Source organism: Phocoena sinus, chromosome 20 (assembly GCF_008692025.1).
Source record: "Phocoena sinus isolate mPhoSin1 chromosome 20, mPhoSin1.pri, whole genome shotgun sequence".
In the NCBI taxonomy this organism is placed as follows: Eukaryota; Metazoa; Chordata; class Mammalia; order Artiodactyla; family Phocoenidae; genus Phocoena; species Phocoena sinus.
In genome coordinates this window covers 49,302,235-49,329,932 of record NC_045782.1, presented here as the reverse complement: position 1 = coordinate 49,329,932, position 27,698 = coordinate 49,302,235, and the positions used below count along the sequence as shown (strand labels likewise).

Below are 27,698 nucleotides of genomic sequence, written 5' to 3'. Positions count from 1 at the left end.
CAGTCTGAGTTCACCAAGCTGGGGTAAGACCAAGCAGCGCTCCCCTCCCCGATCCCTGTGGGTTGTTCCGTGAGCACGAAGTGAGGAAAGCTCCCGTGGATTTTGCCTAGGCTGAGAGACAAACCGCTGAGAAGTTAAAATTCAGGGTCATCATGTGAAACTCGGCAGGCTGCACAGTTAAGAGCGTTATTTTCCAAACAGAAAAGAAAGAGTCAGCATGATGTGAATCACGATGCGGAGAGGCCAGGGGGCTGGCGGGGAATGGGGGGTGAGGGCTGGGAAGGCTCCTGGTGGTAGGGGTTGCCCAGCTGGGATCTTAGGCATGAGAAGAAGCATCCCAGGAAGATGCAGGTGGAGGAACTTCCAAGTGGAAGGCAGAGTGACTTGCAGGGCCAGGAGGCAGGAGACGGACTGTCCATGAGAAGTACTGTAAGAACCCAGAGGCTGGAAGGAAGAAATAACCAGGAAAGGTGCAAGAAAGAGCCCAAACTAGGAGGCGAGCAGGGCCAGAATCCCAAAGAAAGTGGAGCTGGCCAGAGAGGCAGTGACAGCCTTGAAGTCAGGAAGGGCCGGGCCTACCCAGGTCATCAGAGAAAGGTGAATGGACCAGATAAGGGCAGCGCCGGCCCAACGAACGCTGGCTTCTCCTGAGATGCCACCTGCAAGGGAGCGCCACGCACAAGGTCCAGGAGACGCTGCGTGCTTTGGACACCTGCAGATATGGAGAGGCTGCAGGAAGGGATGCTGGCCACGTGGCCCAAACCAGCATGTCCTAAACCTGTTTGCATAACACTCAGGAGCACCTGTTAACATCTGGCAGGATGCCAGTTTTTTAGGTGGTAGTCGGGGATAGTGGAGAAACGAAGGAAAAGGCCCAGGACACAGGTGCTCAATAAACTGTAATTACGTCTTGCTTAAGAGCATAAAGATCGGAGGAGACTGTGTATGATAATCACTAAGGACGCTTGTCAGGAGGATGCTAAGCAGAATTCTGAACCCGTAGGAAACATAAACAGATGTGTTTCAACTGAATTTGTACAAAGATCTAATCCAAGAGTAGAAAGTAGATTTCGTGCGATGCAATGCAGCGAACCAAGAGGAGGACTAGATGACGGAAGATGAGGCTAGTCTGGCCGCAATCACTCTTGTCCCTCTTGGTACAGGACACGAGTTCTGGTACCCAAGTCACGTGACCGTCCGTGGCTAACAGGGCCGAGGTTTTCTACTGTCTTCTCTGCAGCGGGTCACACATAGCAGCCCGCTTGTTTTAACCAGGTTAGGAAACAGCTCGCTCCAGGTAGAAGCTGGAGTTGATCTAAACCATGAAAATCTAGCAGAACCCTCGGCTGGAAAGGAGAGAAAGAGACACTTCACAGCACAGACTTGACCACAGAGCTGCTTGTGGCTCGTCTATGCTGGGGCCAAGACCATCCAGCGAGGAGGTCCTGTAACGTGAGACAATGGCCTCCCCAGGAACCGCAAGGCAGAGTCCACGGTGTCAAGTAGCCTGAAGTGGCGGCTGGCCCCGTACTTTCCTTGCTGTGCCAACACCCGAATAACATATGAAAGAAAAGATACAGCAGAGCACTTCCTGCAGGAGCAGCATGTATCGCTTGCACGTGATCCTCTGCTCAGAGCGTTTCCCTTTCCAGCAAAGCATCTCTTTGGCGCCTTTGGGGAGGGCTCTGACGTTCTGCAGTACGGAGGCGCAGCTGCTGGGCACATCCACGCATCACGTTTTAAGTAGAAGTCTGTGCATTTGGCGCCGCTGTCCACCAGCTTGGAGTGAGGGGGTGAGTCAGCTGGCCCCTTGCTCTGGACCCCAAACTGGGATTTCATGCACGGCATGTGGAGGATCAAAGTTTCCCTGTTGGATGAGCAAAGGATTCCATAGTTTTCAATAATAATGAAAATAATGATGATGATGATGATAATTAAACTGAGTTCCATGTCCAGGCACTGGGCTAAGAGTTGTTACTGTTTTTTTGGCTTTTTAAAATGTGCATCTCATTCTCTTATAGCCCAATGAGGTATGTGCTGCTACATATATGTGTACATGCCCTAGTGTGTGTGTACGTATACGTGTGTTATCTATGCGCACATTTCCCAGCCCTGTTCACTGAAAGGGCAAAGAAGCAAAGACACCCCAGTAGCAATGAGCACACCTAGAGCCCAGATCTTGGTCTCTAGAAGGAACCAGCGCCCCTCAGAGAAATGGCTGACCCTGGAGCTGAGGCAGGGTGGGTACAAGGTGATCCCGAAATATTTTGTGATGCCAGGAAGGGAGTCAGTGCTAAGAAAATGCAGGGCATGACATGTCACAGGACACGGAGCAGATGGATAGGGCTCTCACTGGCCAAATCTGGGACATTTTGAGCATCAAATTCATTAAGGACAATGATATGTTGCAGACCTCTAGAAATAGGAATCCACGCATCTGTGCCATTAACAGGCATATAAATAGGAAAAGGAAAGCCTCCTCACAGCCAGGATGCCGAGGGCCAACTGGTCACTGGAGGGAGCACTGGAGATGGGACTCATCATTCTGCAGCCACCAGAGTAACGATGTGCTAGGACAAGAATCACCCACGAGGGCTTCCCTGGTGGAGCAGTGGTTGAGAATCCGCCTGCCAACACAGGGGACACGGGTTCGAGGTGTCTTCCCTGGTCCAGGAAGATCCCACATGCCGCAGAGCAACTAAGCCTGTGAGCCACAACTACTGAGCCCGCGTGCCACAACTACTGAGCCCACGCACCTAGAGCCTGTGCTCCGCAACGAGAAGCCACTGCAGTGAGAAGCCCGCGCACCACAACCAAGAGTAGTCCCCGCTCACCGCAACTAGAGAAAGCCCACGCGCAGCAACGAAGACCCAATGTAGCCAAAAATAAATAAATAAAATTTAAAAAATCACCCACGAGGCTAAGTCTAGGGGAAAATGTTGACACGGAGCACCCCTGGGGCGATCAGAGCATAAGCTCAGGTGCAGGCATGCTGAGTGTGGGAGGCCCAGTGCCCCCCTGGGGGGTGCTGGGGAGAGACAGGAATCACACAGGCACATTTAAGGGCCCCAGATGGTTAGTAGCAGTTGAAACCATGTGACTGGTCACCTACCCAGGAAGCTTATGAGCACTAGAGGCTAGAGCCCCGGCGAATATCAGCAGGTGGTGGGTGGGCAGAGAGGCCAATGAAAGAGCCTGACACTGAGCTGGCCAAGAGGTATGTGAGCCCAGACTCGTCCATCAAAGCCGAGAGGAGGGAGTCGAGGTAGGCACTCGGCCGAGAAGTAAATGGTAAGCAAGGCCATAGATGCAATAGGACGAACTGTCAAAAACGCCAGCAACGCTCACAAAACTTGCATATGAATGTTCATGGTTGCATTGTCCAGAGTAGCCAAAAAGTGGAACTTACCCAATGCCCATCAATGGATGAATGGATAAAAATGTGGTGTATCCATAAAATGGAATATTATTCAGTTATAAAAGGGAATGAAGTGCTGACACAAACTACAACACAGATGAATCTCGAAAACACTGTGCTAATTAAGAGCAGTCAGGCACAAAGGACTACACAGTGTATGATTCCACTTCTATGAAATGTCCAGGATAGGCAAATCCACAGAGGCTGAAAGTAGTGTTTGCCTAGAGCTGTGGGGAGATGAGTGAATGCTAATGGGTACAACAGGGTTTGTTTTGGGAACGATGATTATATTCTAAAATCATGTTCATTGCTGAACAACTCTGTGAATATACCAACTCACTGAATTGTACACTTCAAATGGGTGAATTATATGGTACAGAATTATGCCTCACTAAGCCTGGTGTGTGTGTGTGTGTGTGTGTGTGTGTGTGTGTGTGTGTGTGTGTGTGTGTGTGTGTATGCCTAGCAACGAAGTGAAGGAAGTGTAATGGCGCAGGACCTTTTGGGGCCTTCCTGGGACAGAGACACCCACCCTCCCCATGTCCTCCACCTGCCTCTTGTCTGGAAGAACTTTAGTCAAAGAATAAATTTAATCAGAGAAATGAGAAAATGCAGAAACAGAGGAAAATCGTCAAACAAGACAAAATAATAATAGTTCAACCATTAAACAAACTCAAGGACCTTTAGTTCCTCCTAAGGGCTATGGATACTATTCTGATCCATATCCTTTGAGCTGCTTTGCAGATACTGAAACCCCGACCAGGAGGAAGAAGTTAACTACATGATGACCAGAGCGTAGCCACGAGACATAAGCTGCTCCATCTTGCACAATTCCAAGAACTGGCCTCAAGGAAATGGGAACAAACTGACCCCGGAGTCGAAGATTAACTGAATCAAGATGACACTGATCAGACCTCTGTGTGAGCAATTTCAAGACTACTGTCAGAGCTGACTGTGCTGTTCTGCATATGGCCCCCCAACCCCGCCTGTGAACCCCTGAAACTCCCCTTTAAAAGCTCTTGCCCCCAGTCGACAAGGGGGAATTGGTTCGTTGCGACACGAGTCCACCTTCTCTGCAGGATTGCCAGCTTCCTCAATAAAGTTAATATCTTTCCTTTTACCCAACATTTGTCTCTCAACGTTGGATTCTTAAACGATGAGCGGCCAAACCTCAGTTTGGTAATGGAAGGAATCAGGGTGGTTGTTTAAGCCAGTGGTTCTCAAACACTACTGGGCACCAGAAGCACCTGGAGAACTTGTTAAACTGTGCCAGGCCCCAGCACAAGAGGCTCTAATTCCATCAGTGTGGCAGGGGCCTGAGAATGTGCATTCCTAACCCATTCCCAGATGTCGCTGAAGATGCTGACCAGGGAACCACACTTTGAGAACAAGTAAAACCATGGCAAGTGATGGCGTCTGTTCACTGCCATTGTTCTAAAACCGAGATGTAATTCACTTAGCATAAAATTCACCCTTTTAAAGTGTACAATTCAGGGGGATTTAGTGCATTCAAAACACTGTGTAACCAACACCACTAACTCCCAAATATTTTCAACACCCCAAAAAAGAAACCCTGTACCCATGGGCAGTCACTCCCCATTCTCCCCAACATCTCCAGCCTCTGACTACCACCAGTCTACTTTCTCTCTCCATAGATGTGCCTTTTCTGCGTATGAAAAGAATCATATCAACCGTGGGTTTGTGTCGGGCTTCTTTCGCTCGGCGTAATGTTTTCGGGGTTCAGCCACGTCACAGCACGAATCTGTACTTCATTCCTTTCTGCAGCTGCGCGATACTCCCTCGTATGAACAGACGACAGTCTGGTCATCCATTCATCAGTTGAGGAACATCTAGATTGTTTCCACCTTTTGGCTGTTGTGAATCACATTGCTATAAACAGTCGTGTGCAAGTTGTTGTGTGGACATGCTTTCAGTTCTCTTGGGCATGAACCTTGGAATAGAATTGCTGGCTCACATAATAAGTCTACGTTGCATGCTCTCATGAACCACCAGCCGAGGGGACAGGCTAAGGCTTGTCCATCTCCTTACCCTGAGATGCTATGCTGAATGTCTTCTCAACTTTTGAGCTCTACCTCACTGTGACTCTTCCCTGGCGTTATGTAGGCACATCTGGAAAATGAAATAATACTAAGAATGTATTATAAAGGCTGAAGGCACATTTCTCGATCTTAATTTGAAGTTGATGTCTGACCTTTGTTTCTCCTTCCAAAAAGGGCGGGGGGGGGGGGCGGGAAGGACTACGCTAACGATCACTTTTGCTCCGCTCTCCTTAACGGAAGACACAACCATCCTCGCCACTTCCGATCTTTATCATCACTAGACTTAAGACGAGAGGTTCAAGTGACACATCCTCCCGCGGAAGTGCACCTGACAAGCACGACCTTCCTTCTCAGGGCCCATGTGGGCATGAAGCAACGCCACAGGCAACAAAGTGGTTTGGGCAGATGTGGAGTTTATTTGCTGCAGTTCCTTGGCGCTAGTTTACAATGCAAAAAAAAAAAAACAGACAAAAACCGATTGGAATAATTATAATTTTTTTAAAAACCCTGTCAACAACTTTCAGTCATTTCTTTATATTTTGACAAAACTTTTTTTTAAAACAAATACAAAATAATCTAAAAGGAGAAAAACTATACATGGATTATTTACACCTCTGATAAATAGACTAATACTGATCCAGGTGCCTCTCTGTCTAGGTAATATTCGTGAGAACCAGGGCCAGGGACTCAGATAGCCAGAGGGGCTCCAGCACCGACCCAGACCCCCTGGACCTCGGCTGGCACCACCCTGGTTCTCCCGCCCAGAAATTTCAGGTTCCCAGCCTGGACCCTCTTCTGCCACCTTCACGAGCTCTGGCATTAAAACGCCTGAAGCCACTCCAGGTAGGACCTACATGAAGGGGGGACCCCAGAAAGTGACCCCACCACTCCCCTTTACAAAAGCTATTTCCAGAGATGTGAGCCCGCCCGGAAGGTGTCAGAGGAGCCAGGGTCACATTGGTGCTGCAATGGCCCGGCCAGCCCTGCTCTGCCTGGACCGGGCGCCGGGCCCCGGACGAGAGTCCCTGAGAGAACAGCAGGAGAGCGGCGGCCACGGCTCCTTCAGGCCACGCGTTAGGAGGGCGAGGCCGACTCCAGCGGGAGGCCGACCACTCACCCTCCGGCTCCCCCCACCCGCCCCTGCCGCGCAGATGAAGGCCCGCTCCTCTCCAAGGGCCAGCGCCACATGCACGGCGAGTCCAGGTGAAGGCCAGTTCGGAGGCAGAAAAGGCTGAAGCCCTAAGGTGATGGGGTCAGACCTGCTCCTTCCTCTAAAACGAGGAATGGAGTTCAGGGGCAGGAGGAAGAAAAACCAAATAAGAAACAGGTTATCCCAGAATCTCTGACGGGACTACCTTCCTCACAGTTTTGGTTATTAGGTATGTAGCTCAAGGAAAGATGCTGACTATTTTAAAGCCCGACAAGAACGAGTCCTGAAAGAGAAGGAACAGCGCAGGCGGGGGGCGGGCTCCCTTCTCCCCGCAGTGCTCCCCAGGCACCTGGAAGGAAAAGCATCAGCTGGAGTGGCCGGTGCTGCCCTGCAGGCCCCGAGTCTGTCCTCGCCGCGCGGCCCCCTCCCCCCTCTCGCCACCCCCTCTCTCGCCCAGACGAGGCCCCAGAAGCATGAGGAGGGGGCCCGCCTGGCCCCTGCCCCTGCCCGGGCTGACATGCACAGCGGCGGCCCAGGGAGCTTCTCTCGGGAGAAGCTTCCCGAAGCAGACAGGCAGAATGCCTGGACAGCTCTACCTTCTCTTTCTCTTTCTTTAAAAAACAAAAATATATCTTTATAGCATGTGGCTTCTCTTCCATTCCACTTTTTTCTTAACATAAAATAAGATATGGGTACACATATTTATGGTGCAGGGTTGAAGGCTTCTTCCCAGGGAATAACCGAGAGGTAAATGGTCGGCTCCGAGCTCTGCTATCAGACCTGTTGAGTGGAGACTTGCGGGGAGGCAGCATGGCCGACAGGAGCTCTGTTCTTTTTAGAGAGAAAGGCTCAAAACCCAAGTGTGAAGGCATCAGGCCCCCTTCTCCAAGGGTAGCTGCCTACCCTTCTCCCACTTAAAAAATTTAGCAAAAGCTGAAGCTAGTCTCTAGGAACTCAGGGCAATGCCTGGCAAGACGCTCCCACTGCACGGGAGGCAGGGAGGCTGCACCGGGCCTCACTCGCTGGGCCTCACTCGCCGGGCACACCAGCCCTGCTGGCTGCGTAGACTCAATGTCTTTTCGTGGAAGAGACCTTCTTCTTCCGTGCGGCTAGCATCTCGTAGAAAGGGTCCCTGCTGATGGCTGCCCTGCAACACAGAAAAGGGGAGAAAGCAGAGGAGACTGAGGAACAGGACCAGGAGACACGACCCCAGGCAGGGGCTTCCTAGCAGCAGCCGTGCCCCAGACCCCCTCCCTGCTCGACTGTCCCTTTAAAGGCCACGTCACGGCATCAACCTTCACTGTGTCCACATGTGGCGTAAAAGACAAGTTTTGAGGGAGACACGTGGTACAGGCGACAAGGTCACTGTGGGGTGCTTACTGCCTGTTTCAACCAAGTAATAAATTTAAGTTTAGGAATCCTCTACGCCCTCACAGCTGTGCTCTAATGCAGCAAAACAAGCGCAGCGCTTTAGTTCCGTCATGACAGTGGCATTTGTCTGGAACAGTGACCACCACACGACCCCGTGTGTCCCCTGCCACGTGGTGCATCTGATTGGCGGCCACCCTCTGTACCGAGCAACTTCTGAGTCCCCAAGAGCACCAGCTCGACAGCCAAGACCCATCACTGGGCAGTCGGGGCCCAAGCAAGCAGCCAGCAGCCTGCTCTGTGTCCACAGCCTGGTGGGGAGGGAGCGCAAGCAGCCCTTGCACTGGCCCCAGAGACACCAGCACAGGTGGTGATGGCAGGCCTCAGCCATCCGCCGTCCCTCTGTATTTGTCATTCTCCACTTTCAAGCAAGGTGTGATCCACGTTTTGAAGTTTAATTTGCTTTTCCTGAGAAGTAGTATTCCAGGTGCCAACTAGCTTCTGGGCCAGTCACAAGCCCACATGACTGTGGACCGCACTTAACCAGGTGCATGACGGCTCCTGCGGGCTGACCGGGCCCCGTTCACAGAGAGGATGTGTCCGTGCGAAACAGCAGCTCAGCTCCGGGGGAGGCAGGAGCTGGACAGGGCCCGGAACGCATCCTGAGGGACCCCGCCACGCAGGCATCTGACCACTCGGAGTGCTCGGGAGGGAATCCTGCTTCCACCTTCAGAGCATTAGGGTGAGTCCACCTCCGCTTCCTGGGTGGGCCAAGCCCCCAGGGACGCCGCGGGACATCTCCAGTCCACGTGACGGGGGCCAGGACACAGCGAAGTGCTTGGGGCTGGAAGCTCTGCCCCGGCCTTGCACATACATGTGCTTCTCACGGCCGTCCTCACATGGTCCCTGGAGACACTCCGCCCCAGCCCTGGGAAGGCAGAGCGGAGACGACACCGGGCGGCAGAAGCTCTCCCTCAGTGGCCACCGTCGCTGCGCTGCAGGTCTGTCTGCAGAGACACGCGGTTCTGTGTGACCACGTGCCCAGAGCACCAGGACCAAGGTAGCTGGAAACTCCTGGGAAGAGCACTGATGAGAGAAAATGTGCCTGCAACTTGACCTTCTGCAAAACCTTTCCAGCAACATCGTGAAGAGCTTCCATCCGATCAGGTCCCTCCTCTGGCGCCTCTGCCCCAATATTTTCACTGGGAGAGCGTCAGAGCCAAGGGCGGCTGGAGCTGAGCGCCGCACGTGGAGGAGGACGGCTCCCTGAGTCAGGAGGCTCGGGTCTGTGGTTCGGGACGAGTGAATTCACCTCGCTGTGCCTGTGTCCTCATCTGTCACCTGGGGACAACCATCCTGCTGCACCCACCTTCCCAGGGCTCTGGGGAGGGTTAAGGGCGCTGAGCCGTGGAGCTGGAACAGTGTCTGCAACTCCCACAAGGAGATGAGGCCAGCTCCGGGCAGACCCCGGGATCCACCCCCGAGGAGGCTCTGCATTCACCTCGATGGAGGGACTGAACCATTCCAAGCATGACCGTAAGGAGGGCTCGGGCTCTCTGGCTACCGAAGTACAATGACATGAAAGGCAGAATGTACACCTGCAGACAGAGCCTTTTTGAAAGAACAATGAGTTGGGGGAGGCTACACACAATCCCCTCTCAACACATGCTCTGATGCCCTAATCATCATGCGGGACAGCACACAGACCAAGAGACACAGGAGACACGGTCACCGTGCACACACAGGAAGTCGGTCCACACTAAAGAGGGCACTTCAGACTGGGCAAAATGGATTACTAAATGGTATCAGGACAATCAGCCACTCACTTGAGAAAATAAGGTTACATCCTTTACTTCAAACCACATGCAAAAAATACATTTCATAAGGATTAAAGAGTCAAGTATTTTTTAAAAAAACGTGGTAAAAAAAAAAGGGTACAGGGACATGGGTAAGGAGCTCTCCATGGCCACAGGTCCCCAAGGCGCCGCTACTCCTCCACACAGACCTCAGGGTGCGTCCAGCACAGAGCACCCCTGAGCCTCATTATTGGTGGTGACGCCAGAAACACTACGGTGCCTCATGGGCTCCACGGCACGTGGGACGGCCTCTGATGACACCACACTTCCGACAGCCGTCATCATCCGGGGCTACCTGAGTCCAGGCGGCGCGCTGAGCACAGCGCTGCACCATCTGTCTCACCCCCAGAAGGGCCTTGTGCCTCAACACCATCATCCAGAAGGGGGCGGCACCGTCCCCGGGAGTCCTCAGGGAGCCCCGCCTCTCACTGCTGTGTGCTGAGCAAGCTGAGGGTCTGGGAGAGTCCGAGCGGGAACTCTGCACGGGCTGGCCTGACTCCGAACCGGTGCTCTCCTGTCCCGCCCTTCTGAACCGCACAACGTTCCAGAGGCTCTTTGTGTGGGAATAAACGACCTGCTCCTTCCCCCACATCATCTCGCCCCCCTTCAGCCCTTTATTCACTATTTAACCCTGGCCCAAACACTACACTTGTTTTAGTAGAGGTGCCAAAAACACCACAAAAACTAGAGCGTGCCCAGCCCCTCAGGAGCAGGCTGCGGCCCCGGTGGGAGAAGGCCCATCACTCGGGGCGACACAGGACCCGCAGGGCCTTGGGCGCCGGTCAGTGCGGCCTCACTAGTCTCCAGGGGAAGCCTCGAGGCTCAGTAATGGGGACACCCTCAGGAAACGGCTGGGCCATGTCTGATGGGCGCAGCGCTGGCGGGGAGAGCGAGGATACACTCCCAGGGGCAAAACAGGTGTGGTGATGGGCAGCAGGTGTGATGGCGGGCGGGGCAGGGTTCACAGAAGCCGTGGGGAGGAGGAGCTGCCGGGGCAGGACACCTCCCCCGTGAAACAGGTGCAGCGAGGGCCAGGAGGAACCCTGGACCCCAGGATCCGTGCACACCTCCCTTACCCCAGAACCGCCACTTCCTCACAGCTCAGCAGGGAGTATGAGGCTCTGCCTCGCAACCCCGGATCACGGCCACGTGACTTTGACAAGCATTCATTACTTACCCTCTATGGGCCTCAGTCTGCCCATCTGTAAATGGAACAACAGTGCCTCACAGGATTAAGAAATTATAAAAGGGAACGGTTACAATCCCCGCTGAGCTGCCACCATGAAGACAAAACCCACTTCCTAAGACGTGAAAAGGCCAGTCTGGCCAGTGGCACCTATGCCTATAAGCCTGCCCACCTGTCCCCTCTTTGGGGCCATGAGCTGCACTTGGGAAACCTAGATGTGAGGCGCACTCTTAAAAACGCTCAATGGTCAAGAATCCAGACACCCAGGGAAAAGTCACCGGGGAATCACAGTCAAACTACTCGCTAAGGATTCAGCACACAGGGCGCAGAGGCGGGATGGGCAGCCCACGGGACAGCTGGAGTGTCACTATCTGAGAGGCGAGGTCGCCAGCTTCACCTGCCACCTACTTGATGCACTTGATCCAGTCATCCTTCTCCTCAGGTGTTGGGGCTGAGATGCGGTACACCGTGTGGTTCCCCTCCACCACTCGCCCGTCAGCCTCCGTCTTACAGGCCTTAATCACTTGGTCTTTATTGTCGGGAATGTAAAGCTCAAAGCAGTTCTGAGAATTAAGAAAGAGAGGGAGAGCGTGACAAAGATCTAAGAAAGCTGCTGACCAAGAAAAAAGTTAATTTCCCAAAAAGTAAATTTTTATTTCCAAAAAAAAAAAAAAGTTAATTTATTTCTTTATTCTCACCTTCATAAAATATAGCCAACATATGTTTTCCTTTGGAAAAGAGGAGCCTAGAAGTGGAATTCTGGAGAATGTAGATTGTATATAAATAGGTTTTATTAGCAAAGATATCGAGCAGATGATACACGTTAGCTCTACTCCTAATATACAGAAAATATGGAGCGAACTGCAGGTAACTTAATGCCTTTTAAAGCCAAGCCAGCAATACGATATTCCAAAACAGAGGAAAAATATTTATAAGCGATCTGAAGATCATAAAATAAGTGGTCCAATCATGAGAGCTTGATGCCTTTTAAGGAAGGACAATTCTATACCTCGTGTGATAGTCTGTAAATGACACTAAAGCTGATGGACAGAATGAAAGAGGCTATTTAGTCTCACCTTTGGCTTGAACTGTAAAGATAATTTTAAAAGTTAGGCTAACTTAAATTAAATCATATGAGTACTTCCGGGGTTTTTCTCAAGTACAGCTGACCCCTGAGTAAGGCGGGGGTTGGGGTGGTGCTGGCCTTCCACGCAATTAAGCATCCTGGTATGACCGACAGTCGGCCTCCGTCCGTACAGCAGTGCCTCAGCACCCGCGGACTTAGCCAAGCACAGACGGCACTCTACCGTAGGAGTTACCACGGAGAACAGTCCACGTGTCAGGGGACCCACACAGCCCCAACTTTGTTGTCCAAGGGTCAACTGTAAACCTCTGCAACTTCTTCCTGTATCAAACAGCTGCTATGCCCATCCCTTCTGTCCCCCCAAAACATCTCACCAAAAAATACTCACTGGTTTTTTGGAGTCTTCCACCTCCCGGATACTCAGGTTCTCTAATGGGATAATTCCACGGGGCTCCTTATCCTGCAGAAGAATTGGAGAGAGAAGACCTAACTGCTCAGTTTATGAACGCATGTCCTGTTACCTTCCTCACGGCAACTCAGCCCAGCTCCTGTGACTCCTCCACGACATGAAGTCCACAGAGCAGCTTTAAAAACAAGAATAGGGTCAAGAAATGTGTGGGTGTTGTCAACATACCACATACGAATCCCTAAGACCGAAAAGCCTTTGGAGGAGGAGCTTCCACAGACGTTCTGAAAGAGTGAGTGTGACAAGAGCTGTGGGTGGCCCTCCAGTGGGGAACATGTAAGGCCCTTTCACACAAAAATTATCCTGCTTCTTTGTCTGGCCTGCCTACTCATCCTTCAAACCTCAGTTCCAGTGTCAGCAACCCTAGGAAGCTCAAGTCTCGCCCGAGGTGCCCCTGTTCTGTGCCCGCAACGCCTGGACTACAGTCGTGTCGCGTGTCACCACCTTCTCACTATCTCCAGCCCCACCTCCCCCCTCCAGACTGTAGGATCCTCAAAGAGACACTGCCTGCCTGACAACTCCACCTGGACCAAAAAGCATCTAAACTCCTGTCCAGAACAGAGCCCTGCGTCCCCTCACCCCCACTGGCCCTCCTCCAGGGCTTCCCATCTCAGCAAAGGCCACCCCCACACCTGCTGGGCCATCAGCCTTCACCTCTTCTCCCTGATGTCCAGACAACCAATGGCCAAAGACTTTGTTCCAAGTTCAACAGTTTAACCGGGCTATGCCTTGGCACCAAGCTTCCTAGGACAGATGTTCCTAAAATACCATATGCACTCTTTTGATTTGCAGATTCAGGTTTGTTTCTCCTTTTTAGGGAAATAATCTCATAACTTGTCTTTGCATTTGCAGGTCTCAGTCATTCTGGTATTGGGATCATCCTCATCTGTCCTCCGCACCTGTTCGCTGGCCCTTGTTTTCATTTTTGTTTTTTTGCGGTACGCGGGCCTCTCACTGTTGTGGCCTCTCCCGCTGCGGAGCGCAGGCTCCGGACGCACAGGCGCAGCGGCCATGGCTCACGGGCCCAGCCGCTCCGCGGCATGTGGGATCCTCCCAGACCGGGGCACGAACCCGCGTCCCCTGCATCGGCAGGCAGACTCTCAACCACTGCGCCACCAGGGAAGCCCTACCCTTAATTGTTTTCATGCTTGTCTTTCAGACACAATCTCTATGACTGTCTCAAGCCTTTCCTCTAGGATAGTGATTACATTTCTAGCTAATCATTCCTTAAAGTTTTAACTTATGTGTTAATAAATAAGTTATAATTCTACAATTATATAGTCATATTCTTAATATATAGTTTTGGTTCTCATTTAAGTCTGAAACTACTGGAGAGCCAGCTATTGGTGTTCTGGCCCACTTCCAGAGTCTCAGGAGAGAAGCGAGTGGAGGGAGCGCTCCCCTCAGACACCCCGAGCCCCAACTCTCCCCTGGGGTGCCGGTGTCCGGCATCTCTTGGAGCTGATGCTCACCGCACGCCCCCCACGGACAGTCCTCTTACATGAACACACACCCGGAGCTTTCACTGATATCGCAGAAAGTGAGTCCTGTTTTCCCATTTTTCTCGTTTCCCCGGTTTCTACCCTGCAGCAGACCTCACCACTCCTCCATCCAAAGCGGGAGGAGGGAAGAATTCCTACTCGGTTTACTTCTCCCAGACTTGGGCACGGGGAGGTCTGGGGCTGGTTGTGCCCGGCCACGCAGCAAGGGGCCTTCTGCTGGCTCCAGGCTGCGCCGCGGCCCCTGCTGCCTACTGTGAAGCGCGGTGAATGAGTTCTGCCCTTTCCTTATCCCGCTGCTATGTCCCCACTTCTTTCTACTAGATTTTTCCTCTTTGTCAGGTAATGTCTGTGTGGTTATCTCCACCTACCATCTTAACCCTGAGGCTCCCCCCTCAGCATCTTCAGAAACGTTTTCTCTGGATTCCCACTGTCTGATAAAATGCTGGTGTGCTGCTAGACTGAATTCAGGTAACGCCACCGTGGTCGGCGTCGTGAAGAACCACAAGATTCTAGAATCTCACTGCACTACCACTGAGACTGTCCCGGGACTTAGGGGTGCATTGTTTAGATGCCCCGCACATGGTTCATATAAACCCAGAGACCAGTGGAAAAGATTTAAACAAGATTTTAAAGATGTCACCAGTCTAGGAAAAACAGTTAATACATGGGGTGAGGGGACAGGGGCAAAACAGAAAGAAATTTACTAAGCTGTTCACGGTGGTACTTTGGGGGGTGAAAAAAAAATCTATCGTCGTACTGTTTTGGGTATTTGAAATTCAGTACTCTCATAATTGAAAGGATTTTAATAACAGAAAAGCAAAGCCAGTTGCAGAACTTAACGTGGCATGAGTTTAGCCCCCATAACACACAAAATCCTGGTCAGCATTCCCCTGGAAATTGCTGAGTGACTGAATTATGAGCTGACACTGTCATGGCTCTCACTCCCCATGTGAGAAGCCACATCCGCACGACGTCTGCAAGCTGAAGAACCACCGTGCGGAACACAGTGGAAACCCGCTTCACCCCCAAGCTGCAAAGGGCCAGGCATGGACCTGCATCCTGGCTCCTACCAAGCTTCACACAAACGCTGCCAGGACTCTCATCCCATCTTGCTCTACCTTTATTATAAAAGTTACTTCTAAACCTTCGTTTTCTCAGTAGGATCTCAACTGCCCTGATTTATTTAAGACACATTCCAGTGCTGCCAGTGGTATATGGTTTGCTCTTTCGATGGCCAGGGAACAGGGCAGAAACGAGGGCCTCCAGCTGTGGGGAGCCCGTCTGAGCGGGATCCAACCTGAGGCTACCAACCTGCTGGGCCTCCTGGGGGCTCCTAGAGGGAGCTTCAGAAAAGGTTTTACTGTACAATCTTTATTCTCATAGACTCTGTACAATCTTTATTCTCATAGTATTGTATGTATTGTAATTCCATTCCCACTAAATAAAAACCAACAAAACTTTCAGTTTAAGTAAACGTCAATTTCTTAAAACTCCAGGTAATCTCCCATTTCGTTTCACTTTCTTTTCCTCTATGACATATTTTGCCCCTTGGCTGTTTCTTCTAAATCAAGCGCTTCAGTATTTCTGCTACCACAGAATCACAGTTACTTTTGTTTCCCTTTCAATGGGGCCACAAACTCTCTCTTGGCCATGGGTCCAAGTTCATTCTTTCTAGCTCGGCTCTACAACCCATTTCTAATGCCGTGTACGATGTTGTCTGCCACTGTCTCCTGGCCGGGCACGTGGTGTCCCAATGGAGAAGTGGATGTCGGCTCTGAGCTACGGTTCCTGTGGCCAGACACCCCACACCACAGCCGGGCACCCCTCTTGAGATTCGTCTTAGCCCTTCCACTTCTCATAAACTCTCCTCCTGCCCCAAAGACGCAGCAGGACAAATCTGACTGTCTACCCCTGCGTCCTCCAACCCTGTCTCATTACAGCAGTTTAAACACAAGGCCTGGTCCACCCCCGTCCCAGCTGACCAGCAGGCGCTCACCGTCGTGTATTCAAAGTAGTAAAGGCAGTTGTCAGTCAGAATGAACCAGCGTCTTTTCCAAGTCTTTACCCTGCCACCTGCAGAGCAAAGAGAGATGCGTGTTGGATGGGAGTCAACCAGCCAGCGCAGGCTCCGGGGGGCTCGAAGCTCTGCCCCCAGAGAGGGTGCAGGACGAGGAAGCGGGGGCAGGGCGCCAGGAAGACACTGAGACCATGGCAGATTTACATCAGTAACGAGACACAGAGCCAAAACAGAAGCACCTTTCACAGCGTGAAAGTCTGTGGGTACAAGCAGAGCAAGCAAGTTGGGTGGCCCCCTGGAGATGACATCAGGACAGCAGATGAGAGCACGGGCTGGGGAGGGAGCTGGGACGGTGATGGACCAGAGAAGCGTCAGCAGAAGCCTATGGATGCAGGTGGAAATGGGTGAACACAAGAGGAGGGGAGAGGGCCAGCCCCCTGGCTACGCTACACTGCTGGTCCACCAGCCCAGGGTTTTATCAGAGCAGGACAGGAGGAGGAACCAGGAAGTAACACATTTTAATCCCCTCACAATCAAATCCAGTTTTCCCGGAACATGGAACCCAAGTTCCTTCGGTTTCACCTTCTACCCCACCTTCCTGACTGTAGTGCGTTTCTACACTGGCTTTTTAGGTTTCTGGGCCAGTGTCCTAAATTCCCCCAGGGTCCTGGGTGGGACAAAGCAGTATCCCTGGATCAGGGAAGAATCCACTGGTAAGCAGAGGTCCCTATTCAATTCTGGACTTCTCACCGGAATCTTGAAACAAAAATAACTGGAGGAGGAGGCCACAGGCCAAGTGAGCTCTCACGGGTGGCTGTGAGCTGTTGAAGGTTCTCTTAGTCCTTCTCAATATTTCTCAATAAGAAGAAACACCGGGGTCATGAAGTTATCCCAAGATGATACAAAGGAAGAGAAACTTCACTATGGCCTCGGTGACTGAAGGCACATCCTGCTCTCAACCTGACCATGAGCAAAGCCTTTCTTCTCCTCGACTTACACCGGGTCCAGGGGAAGCTTTCTGAACATGAACCATATGAAAGGCCTTCATGTGGTGAGATACACACAGCATTTCATAAACACTTCTTACTGCCCTGGACAGGATATGCTCTTTTGCTGACTTAACCTACAGAGAACATCACTTCTCCAATCCTCATAAAGAACAAGGACCACAGGGTGTAAATTTAGTGACCCCAGTCACGCTTCCTTGCTTGCCCCTCACCACAAACAGCTGAGCACAGGGTTTAGAGGGAGTATCTCCAGCTGCCAGGACGTGGCTGTGCGATCACGCCAGGTTTCCTCAAGGGTCCGACTGCTGGAGCAACGCAAATCCTGTCACGGAAATGAAGTGTCCAGCGTCGGTCCTGGTAGCAGTTTTAAGGACAACTGGACTTTCGGGCCGCTTGCACGGCTCTGCTCGGATGCCCGAACTCTGAGAGGTTAAGCGACTGATCATGAATTGCCGAGGTTCTCAATGGCACCACCTCACGGAAGGAGTGTGGTCCTGAGCCAGCACGCGCTACGCCCCCACCCACACCCCTGCTGCTGTCAAAGCGAAGACCGACTCGACTCTCTACCCCCAGCAACTGTCAGCTTCTGTGAGCACGTGCCTCTGGCCCCTAAGGCCCTAGGGCATGAATCAAGAGAACCATGGATGGAAGTACGACATGCGTGAGGAAATGGGGAAGGCTGGGCAGAACCGAAATAAATCAGGAGGAGAAAGAACACAAGGAATATACTTAGAACTGGAGCCGATTTGTTATAAAAAGGAAACCCCCTTCCCCCTTTCAGAACCCGAGGAAGCAGCTCTTCTGCCTCTTGGGCCTTCACCCCCACACGGGGCTCAGCACACAGGACACCTCAACCCATGCCCACTGCCGTGCGCTCCCCTCACAGGACCACCCCGGGGCACCTGGGGCTCAGGAAGCCGTGGAAGAGGGGTCAGATGTCACAAGGAAGAAGATGGGAGGAAATCTAGGACAGAAAGCAAAGCCGGACAAATCCTCTCCCTGGTGATGAAAGCTTGGCTATTTCATTTCCCGACAACCTGCTGCATTAACGAGACCCCTACCATGAAGCATCACGCGGTCCCAGGGACACATTTCATGTTGAAAGGGAAACAGACATGAAACAAGCAGACAGACCGATGCGCGCACCTAGGACAGTCCCTGAGGAACTCACAGGACCACCTCCCAGCCTGCGGGCCTCTACCCCGTAGATGTAAAGGCCAGACGCTGGCTCTCCCCGGAGCTGGGTGGGAACCACCTGACAAGGCCCGGAAACGTTTCATAAATGTCAGTGTTGGGGCCGTTCTTTCCCTTGAGGCTCTGCTCAAGTGAGGCTGAAGCAGACACCTGGGGACTTCCTCATCTAGAAAACATGTTTCCCTGAATCAGCAAGTGGGGAGCAGATACCAACGACATAACTATGAGGCCAATTTGGGGGTTTGAACGATGACTCATTGAAAAAGAGGAGGGAGAAAAACAAAACAAAACATAAAAAACAGAGCCGAGGTTGTAATGCCCTCCCCTAAAACACAGGAGATTAAACGGAAGGACTTCAAGAAGGGATTTGGGGGTTTTATCTTTTTTAACTTTACCTGGCCTCATTCTGAGTTTAAGAAACACCATTTCCCTTTTTCATGCAAAGGCAAATGTCCTATGTTGTCTAACTTACTTCTTTTCCTACTTTGCTTCTCTGGTCACGGCACGTGTGCGTGAGCACACGGCTGCGGGAATCACAACCTCCTCCTCTCCTCCACTTCAGAAATCTCTGAAGTGCCTGAGTGTCAATTTGAGTCAGTAATATAGCACATGCCTGGCCAATAATTCCGAGAGACAATTCAGTGAATACTTTGTCTGCGTTTACAAATCCACTCTTAGTGTGTTTTCTTGCACTACTGCACTCAGGAAAGTTCAAATTGTCCCACATCTGGGTGCCCAGCTGTTGGATGCACTATGCACTACCCCTCCAAGGGAAACATGAAAATCACTCCGCACCCCCAATCCTGACCAGTTCCCTAGGGACTGTACGGTAAGTTAGAAGCAGCATTAACACTACCACCAGCAATTTAAAACAAAATAATCAAAAATAACAAAATAAGAAAACGCTGCAGCGATTACAGTGGCCTGGGCAGAGCGAGCGAGCAGGTTGAGGGGATTACATACCTCCTGGAGTTTGGGGCAAGGAAAAGGAGAGCCAAAATCATGGAAACATACAAATGAGGGAGAAAAGAAAATTAAAACAAAGAAATTAAACCCGACTCCTTAACCCTAAGGCACACTGTATTCATCATTCATGTCTGCCTGCGGGGACGGGACATAAAGACAATAACGGGCAATGCCACTGTCCGGCGTGTGATGAGGCGCTGGCCTCATCTGCCACAGCCCATCTGGTAAAGACAAGATCTGAGGCACCACCAAAATCCTGGCCTCAAAGATGCCACACATCAGCTCTCACCAAGCTGACGTCTATTAGTATATCCTGAATCCAGAGCAAAGACAGTGAAGATTACTTTGGGGAAAATTAAATGTCTCTCTTCGGGTGGCTACCTCTTTTTAAAGTGTGTGTAAAAATGCTCACACACAAGCCTGTGAATACATATGTACATATGTGTATACACAAGAATACACAATCTTATGGTTATATGCATACACAGACATATACACACAATTGCAGACGGCTGGAAGGCCTGCCTTCTGTGGCACACACATACGAAGGGGTGATTTGAAGTGTGCTACAATGAAAACACAATGTGAAGAGTTTAGGAGGGTTTGGTGGAGGTCTGGAAAAAGTAATGCAATGACCTAAAAACGAGTCTCACATTTAGTTAAATTTTTTTCTTTTTAAAAAATATGGGATGCCTCATGAATTTACATGTCATCCTGGCGTAAGAACCAAGATAATCTTCGTACTGTTCTAATTTTACTATCTGGGCTGTCAAAGCGAACACTTAGTATTAGCATTTAAACCAATTTCGCTGGAGGGGGAAGCAAATCCAAACCTGGATGCACTTTTAAATTTTCCAGCAGGTTCCCTTTTAACTCTAGCCACTTGGCAATAAAGATGCAGAGCAGAGTGGCCACCTCTGGGGTGAGTCATTTTAGAGCCTTAACTTCGAAGATTCTCCTGGCTTAAAGATACATGAAACGTTGACAAATTCAAGAGACATTTAAAACTCCGACCAGCGAGGTGGTGCTTAAGGAGAATTTATGAACCGACTCATTATGTATAAACCCGAGGACTTAGGATATGCTTTTAAAAGGGAATACAAATCCTACTGCCATCTGAACGAGTCAGAAATTGAAGATCTCATTTCAGCGCTTCCCAGATGTGTCAATAATGGCATAGAGTGTAAGGACGTCTAATCTCACTGGGACCAGGAGCTGAACTGGTAGAGAGGAGGATCATTCTAATGACACCTCCTGGTAATGCAGGAACCCACACATCAAAAGGCCAAGGCAGAAGAAAACAGGGGAAAGTACTCTCTCAGTGGCCAAAAAATTAACATCGTTACGTCCGGGGGCTCTCTCTGCATTCTGAAACGGTTAATGAAATAATCACATGTGCATATGAATGTGTATAAAAACCTTCCTTTTAGTTACTTTGTCACCTTCGTGGCAAGGCATGACCACAGATCTCAGCAATACAAGCTCACTTTTGGCAGAGGGAACAGGAATAATTTTTAATTTTTCTGAATGAACAAAATCATTAACGTGGCTGATTTGTATTGGAAAGGAGGGGGGAAAAAAAAAACCAGCGCCCAAGAATGAGTAAGAGTGCCGTGGATTGCGCTGCAGCCAGGGCCTCGGGGTTGCCATGCACGCTGCCTGTGGGGAGCCAGACGCAGAAGGAAGTGATGATGCACCGAGGTGGGGGAGGCGGGAGCACCGGATACAAACTTGTGATGGGAAGTAGAGAGAAGGGCACAGCTGGCCGCCCTCCCAGTGGTCCGGGAAGGGAAAAGGACCAGGTCCTCCGGGAACTGCCCCAGAGAGGAAATGTGGAGCGCAAACACATGTAGGCAATATTTACGCGGGCAAGCCTATCCCCAGGAGTCTCTGTGCGTCCCATGGGGCACTAGCCGTGCATTCCTTCCTTTCTGGAGGCGATCTTGTTAGAACAGTACGAATTCATAACAAAGACTCTCCTTAGCGCCTCCTGCACCAACCCCCTTTTCCCCACAGTGCAGGCTCGGGTTGGCGAGCGTGCACACACACGTTCTTTCTAAGTTTCTGCGTTAGGAGCCCTAACCCAGACGGCATCACTTACCGAGCTTCAATAGCCAGCCTTCTCGGTCTGGGTTGAAGAAAGTGTGAGTAAGGTCATTCCCATCATCTTCTGGGATTTTAAAGGGTTCGTTTTTTATGCTCTCATACAGATTCTGGGATAAAAGATGACACTGCATGTCTCTGATCCGAGAAATACCTCTCCTCCCGCACTTTCCCACCACTCGTTTAATAAGTGTCACTGTGTGCCACGTACTGGTGGCCTGGAGAACATCTCTCCCTTTAGGGGCTCACAGAGACAAGAGAAATAAGATGCCTAGTGGACAATTAAGAAAGAAAAGAGATCAGCCCGACTTCCATTCAAGCCTTTAGTTTCAGATTTATAAACCACTTTCCCCCACTGACTCCTCACTGGGCCTCACTACCAATTTCTTAATGAAATTCACATAATTATGTGTATGGTCCAAGTAGACACTGGATGATCCCGCGTCCCTCCCGTCCCCTCCATCAGCACCGCCTGGGACCACAGTCTTGAATCAGCGCCAAACTCACCCGGAGCAGCTCCTCGGGCAGGTCTCCCCCGTCGTTGATGCCTCGATTCATGGCAATGAACCTCTCCACGGTGGGCTTGTCTTTGACGTTGGGGTTATGCAGGCTGGTGTTCAACATGATGATGGCAAATGAGAGGACGTAACACGTGTCTAAAAGAGAAAAGCAAAATCCGATCGGAAACATCCCACCCGAAAGAACATGAAACTCCGGATGAGATAGAGAATAAAAAGCAGTGCTCTCAGGGCTTCCCTGGTGGCGCAGTGGTTGGGAGTCCACCTGCGGATGCAGGGGACACGGGTTCGTGCCCCGGTCCGGGAGGATCCCACGTGCCGCGGAGCGGCTGGGCCCGTGAGCCATGGCCGCTGAGCCTGCGCGTCTGGAACCTGTTCTCCGCAACGGGAGAGGCCACAACAGTGAGAGGTCCGTGCACCGGAAAAAAAAAAAAAAGCAGCGCTCTCAAAAGAATGGGCAAAATCCATGCGCTTGGGTATGATCTAACTGAAAGGTTATATACTGCTCACTGAAAAGAGCAAGGCACGGGAAAGAACATAAAGCATTCAAGACTTAAAGACGTTTATTTCTTCAGATTGTAAAAGAAGAACACATACACCATAGAAAACCAGAAAAGCACAACGTATAAAAAAGAAGATATAAACTACCTATAATCTCACCACCTAGTAAGAACTTATTTTGCTTTCTCACATAAATGTGCCTACGTGTAAGGTATCACAAATGTATCTCACAGATACAGACTGTAACACAATTAGAATGAAAACAGATACATAGTTTTGAAGTCTGCTTTTTGGCTAATCTTATTAGCATTTTTCCATGTCAATAAAGCCTCTTTTTAAAAACATGAATTTTAATAGTTGCATACTTCATAATTCAGAGGTACCATAACTTACATTCTTACTACCTTATTGTTAGAATTTGGATAGTTTCCAACCTTTTACTATTATAAATACCATTTAAAGCAATGTTCTTAGGCAAGAACCTAAGCCCTTTTGTTTTAGAAATGACCTAGTACCTAGAAGAGAACCTGACAGGCACTGCCAACCACAGGAGAGGACTCTCCCCCACCCCCCGCCACCCCGCTCACCTGTGGACTGGAACACCCCGTGGTTGCACTGACAGTAGCGCTGGGCAAACGCCTCCATCATCCGGTCAATCTTCTGGGCCTCTCCCGGCAGCCGGAAGCTCCACAGGAACTGCCTAGGAGGTGAAGACAGGGCAAGTTATGGGACTTGGGGAGATAATTTGTTTCTCTGTGAATGATTTCTGCGGCAAAGGGTGACGTGGTGGACTTCAGCCTTCTGTCAAGTAACTCTGAACAGATGCAGACTAACTACTCCACATCACCATTCTCTCGATCGGAGAGAATGTATTTAGAAAACAATTAAGATTTTCCTATTCAAAAGAATGGTTCTCCTCCTCAGACTGATACACAAGACTGAAATACAGATAATACCCATTTTAAAAGAACTCCAATTTCCAGAAAAAAAAGATGACATAGCAGGAAAAGAGATTTTCTATCAAAGCATTCAAGACTAATCCCTTTTAAGTCAAAGAGAGACCTGTGGTCAACAGATTTAATTCTGGATTATTTTCATCAATCTAAATGACAACACAAAAGATGATACTATTTACACTAACGGCAGTGAAAATACCAAGTGACAATTTCTCAAAAGACACAGGTAATAGATTTAGCAAAAAAATTAATGTTGAGTTTTTTCCTTCTAAAATGAAGGGCATACTATCTACTTCCTATTCCAGAGCAGGAAATTAAAGGTTTTCTAAAGCGAAATCGGGAAAGATTCAAAGTGTAAACATCCATTTCCAAAATGTTAAATGAAAGACCTGAGGAACAGTTTTGCAAAATTTGCTTTCAATTTAATTCCCTTTAACCATCCAATCATTTCAATCATAGGCCAACAGACTACTTTCCTTTAAGATGCTTTGAGATACTCAAATAACCGCCAAAGGTAAATTTCATTAAAATGCCACACAGGGCAGACGCATAACCAAAGACCCGCCTCCCGCTCCAAAAGTTGCTAGCTGTGAACACACTCACCGTAAGGCCTGGACGAGGTTGAGATCAGTGAACTCATGTAGCTCCACAAACGCATGAAGAACCTGGATGTTAAACTCATCTCTAGCAAGCGAAACAAAAGATACGGGGGTGGAGGGGAGAGCAGAAGTCAGACACTGATGCTGAGAATCCAAGGTCATCCCGACCCCCAGCCAGGCCGCCTCCCACGCTGAGCGCCGCGGCCCCGTGGCCGGGGCGGGGAGGCAGCCATCTACCTGCAGCTCTCTGTCTGCTAGCTGAACACAGGAGGAGTCCTTCCGCCCCCAAGCTGCTGTTCCCCAGCACCCCTCGGGACAAAGCTCAGAGCATCATGGAGTTTGTTTCTCTAGGTAACTAACTGCTGACCAACCTACCACAGGTGTCTCCGGAGGCCTTACCTCTCCCCCAGGTAGTCACCGATGGCTGTTTTGTTGAGCCCTTCACCTTTATACAAGAACTGGGCGATGTCTTCACAAGTGTTCTTCAGCAGATCATTCTCTATTAAGAATTGGATCCCCTGGAAAGACAGCAAAGATGCCAACGGTGCCTTAGACCCCAGGAAGGTTCGGAAAGGAGACAAGGGCGCAGGAAGAACGGGTATGGGTGCTCTGGACACAGAGGAAGTATCTACTAAGTAATTCCAAGCTCTGCAGGAAGCAGGGCTCACATGAGCTGCACTCTACAAACAGGCAGGTAAGCTGTCTTAGTGCCCCTGGGTTCCAGCTGACACCGCGGAAACCGCCACCTTACAGACTATGGGCTCTGGCTGCTGCCTTTCCACTTACTTTTTTAGGATCCATGTTGAATTTTTTCCTGCCCATGGCTACCTGTTTGTTCCTCTGCATGTTTTTCCTGTAAAACAACCACCACAGCCATTTAAGTACTCCAGGTATTCGAGAATTTCTGAAAGACTGATATGACCCCCACACGCGTCCACTGATTTGCAGGGATTTCTGAGATTTATCCAGGAAAGCACAGGCACACTTAGGTCTAACTACGGAAGAACACTGAAATCCTGACCCTGGCCCCAGGCTCATTTGTTCCTTCTACCGCAGTGGGTTTCTTTTTTTAACATGATTTTTAAAAACTTTATTGAGGTATAGTTTACATATCATATAACATACCCATTTTGAGTGTACATCTGAGTGACGTTTAGTAAGTTTACTGAGTTGTGCAACTATCACTATAATCCAGTTTCAGAGCATTTTCAAAACCCTAGAAGTGCATGCTATGTAAGTTAATAGGTTATTGCCTCAATCTGTTCGTCCATTCATCTGCTGGTAGACATTGAAAGCTAATTCCAGTTTTTGGCTATTTTAAATAAGAATGCTGTAGATATCCTCGTGCGTGTGGGCACGCTCTCATTTCTCTTGAGTAAATACCTGGGAGCTGAATTGCTGGGCACAGCACGGATATATGGTCAACATTATGAGAAACTGCCATCCCGTTCTCCCCAGTGTTTACACGGCTTATTCTCACCAGCTCTCGGCAACTCGAGACGCCACCTGTCTATTTAATGCCAGCCGTCTTAGTGGGTGTGAAGCAGCATCTCTTTATGACTAACGATACTGAGCATTTTTCATGTGTCTATTATACATATAAAAGTGTTCAAGCTTTTTGCCCATTTTTTAGTTAAGCTGATTTATTTATTTATTTGTTTGTTTGGCTGCGCTGGGTCTTAGTTGTGGCACACAGGATCTTCGTTGCCGCGTGCGGGATCTTTTTTAGTTGCGGCACGCGGGATTTTCAGTTGCAGCATGCGGGATCTAGTTCCCTGACCAGGGATCGAACCGGGGCCCCCTGCATTGGGGGTGCGGAGTCTTAACCACTGGACCGTGAGGGAAGCCCCTAAGCTGTTTTTTTATTAGTAAGTTTTATGTGTTCTTTCTATAGATATTCTTTCTGGATACAGGTCCTTTTTCAAATTTGGGTATTGCAAGTATTTTCTCCTCATCTGTGGTTTGCCTGTTCATTTCTTTTAAGAGTATATTTTACAAGAGCAGAAATTGTGAATTCTGATGAACTCCTAGTTGTCCATTTCTTCTAAGCTACAGTTGTTCTGAATGGCAAGTAAGAAAGCTGCGATTCAGAACTGACAATGCTGTGCCCGGATGTGCTGAGCTGGCGGCCCATTTCTGCAGCACACGCAGCTTCACTAATCCCTGATGGCCCTGCCGCACAAGCTTAAAGTAACAAAATCAAACAGTCTCATGAAGCCGGACAGGGAGACTCAGGCTTAGCAAAATACAGATGCGGAGTGAATCAGAAATAGCCCATTTACGACATTAAGCAGTTAGAAAATGGTCTGGGAACCCCATTCAAAATTAAACTCTCAAAGCAACTAAGATTTCATGTGGTTAAAAGAAGAAAATAACCTGCAGACATCCCTTGTCACTTTGTGCTATAATCTCATTTCTACGTTCTCTTCTCTTAAGTCTTAGGGAGGCACCAGCAAGCTTAGGATGACACCCAGACACAACTGGGCCTCCAGCCTTCGGGAACTGCATTGGCAGCATCCATTAAGCTTTTCCTTTACCCAGAAAGGAAAAGCAGAAACTCTAGAATAGGTACACAGTGGACAAGAGAAGGGAAGAAATAGTTCGCATGATAGTTTAAGGGCAACTTAAGGCTTTGGGGGACCTGCCAAGTTCTCCAGTTCAGCCTTTCCAACAGTGTCAAAAGCCCTCACATTTAGAAGTCCCTGTGCTAAAGGCAAAAAGTATGGTTACATACATGCTTGCTAGGCAAAGAGGGCAGAAAACACACTTTCTTCTTAAATACACCATGTGTGTACAATTGCAGGCTGGCACTTGGCGATGCTACAACCACAAAACCACCCGGAAGAGGACAGACTCACCTCTCTTCTGTGGACCCCAGGTTTTCAATTTCATTAGCTACTTCTGCTATCTCATCCTTCAGCCTCTGCAAAACACACAGCCCAGAATTACCAGGAGGAAGATACAGATCCAATTAAAATCTCACACAACTCCCTCCAACCAAACACTAAAATAAAGCAAAATGAAATTAAATAAGATGATGCCCCCCCAAATCTAAACATTTTTGGAAAATTCATCTATTCAACAAATGTTTCTTGGGTTCCTACCAGATAGTAAACATTCTAGGAAATACAAAGGTGAAAAAGATACCTCCTGACCACAAGGAGTTTAGTCTAGGACAGAAATTTATAATCATACACACTATGTACAATATGCATTTTTCCACTGAAAACGGCAGCCTTAACACAGTCTGTTGGAGCACATCCGCAGCTCACTGAACAGCGGGTGACAGAAGATTCCCAGGATAAACCACTCCCCGCAACGCCCAGGCTGCCCGGCCAGCAGTGCTGGTGCTGGGCCAACAGTGCCGCCAAGTGGCTGGCAAAGGGAACGCTGATCCCAGCTCTGCCTTCCACCCCTCCCCCATCTAAGCAGGCCCTCAGAGTGGACGACCTTCACGCTGGAGGGGGCTCTGAGTGAAGAACTGCGAAGCTTTCCCAGCACTTACCAGTGAAGGAGGAATCAAAGAACTAGGGCCACAGCAAAGTACACTCACACCAACACTGGAGCATGCCCAGTCTTTCTGACGATACACTTCGCAGCTTGGCGTTACAGGGTGTACCCCCTCCCGTCCCTGCCCCTGAGCTCTCAAACGTGTTACAGAGCAGAGAATTCTAAAAGAATTGGCTTCCCCAGGGGCTAAATAATCCAACTAATGGCAACCTATCAACAGGTGTTTTCATTCCTATT

General features: G+C 49.8%; 1 protein-coding gene and 1 non-coding gene across 3 annotated transcripts in view; both read right to left on the bottom strand.

Annotated features, from left to right (window-relative positions):
* Window positions 1-5,871: 5,871 nt before the first annotated feature.
* CYTH1 (cytohesin 1) overlaps window positions 5,872-27,698 on the bottom strand; it is a 78,558-nt gene continuing 56,731 nt past the window's right edge. The window contains exons 3-13 of one of the 2 annotated variants that reach the window (XM_032617890.1): window positions 26,810-26,874; window positions 24,738-24,804; window positions 24,351-24,469; window positions 23,956-24,036; window positions 22,984-23,096; window positions 21,885-22,033; window positions 21,375-21,487; window positions 16,087-16,165; window positions 12,511-12,582; window positions 11,447-11,601; window positions 5,872-7,775 (exon numbers count right to left, since the gene is read on the bottom strand). In XM_032617890.1, coding sequence (XP_032473781.1) covers window positions 7,697-7,775; window positions 11,447-11,601; window positions 12,511-12,582; window positions 16,087-16,165; window positions 21,375-21,487; window positions 21,885-22,033; window positions 22,984-23,096; window positions 23,956-24,036; window positions 24,351-24,469; window positions 24,738-24,804; window positions 26,810-26,874 — 1,092 coding nt within the window. In that variant the 3' untranslated portion in view covers window positions 5,872-7,696. The remainder of the gene's footprint in view (window positions 7,776-11,446; window positions 11,602-12,510; window positions 12,583-16,086; window positions 16,166-21,374; window positions 21,488-21,884; window positions 22,034-22,983; window positions 23,097-23,955; window positions 24,037-24,350; window positions 24,470-24,737; window positions 24,805-26,809; window positions 26,875-27,698) is intronic. The other variant, XM_032617889.1, reaches the window with a different exon arrangement.
* Window positions 19,953-20,056, bottom strand: LOC116746561. The gene has a single exon (XR_004347808.1). It is a non-coding gene; the product is annotated as a U6 spliceosomal RNA (small nuclear RNA).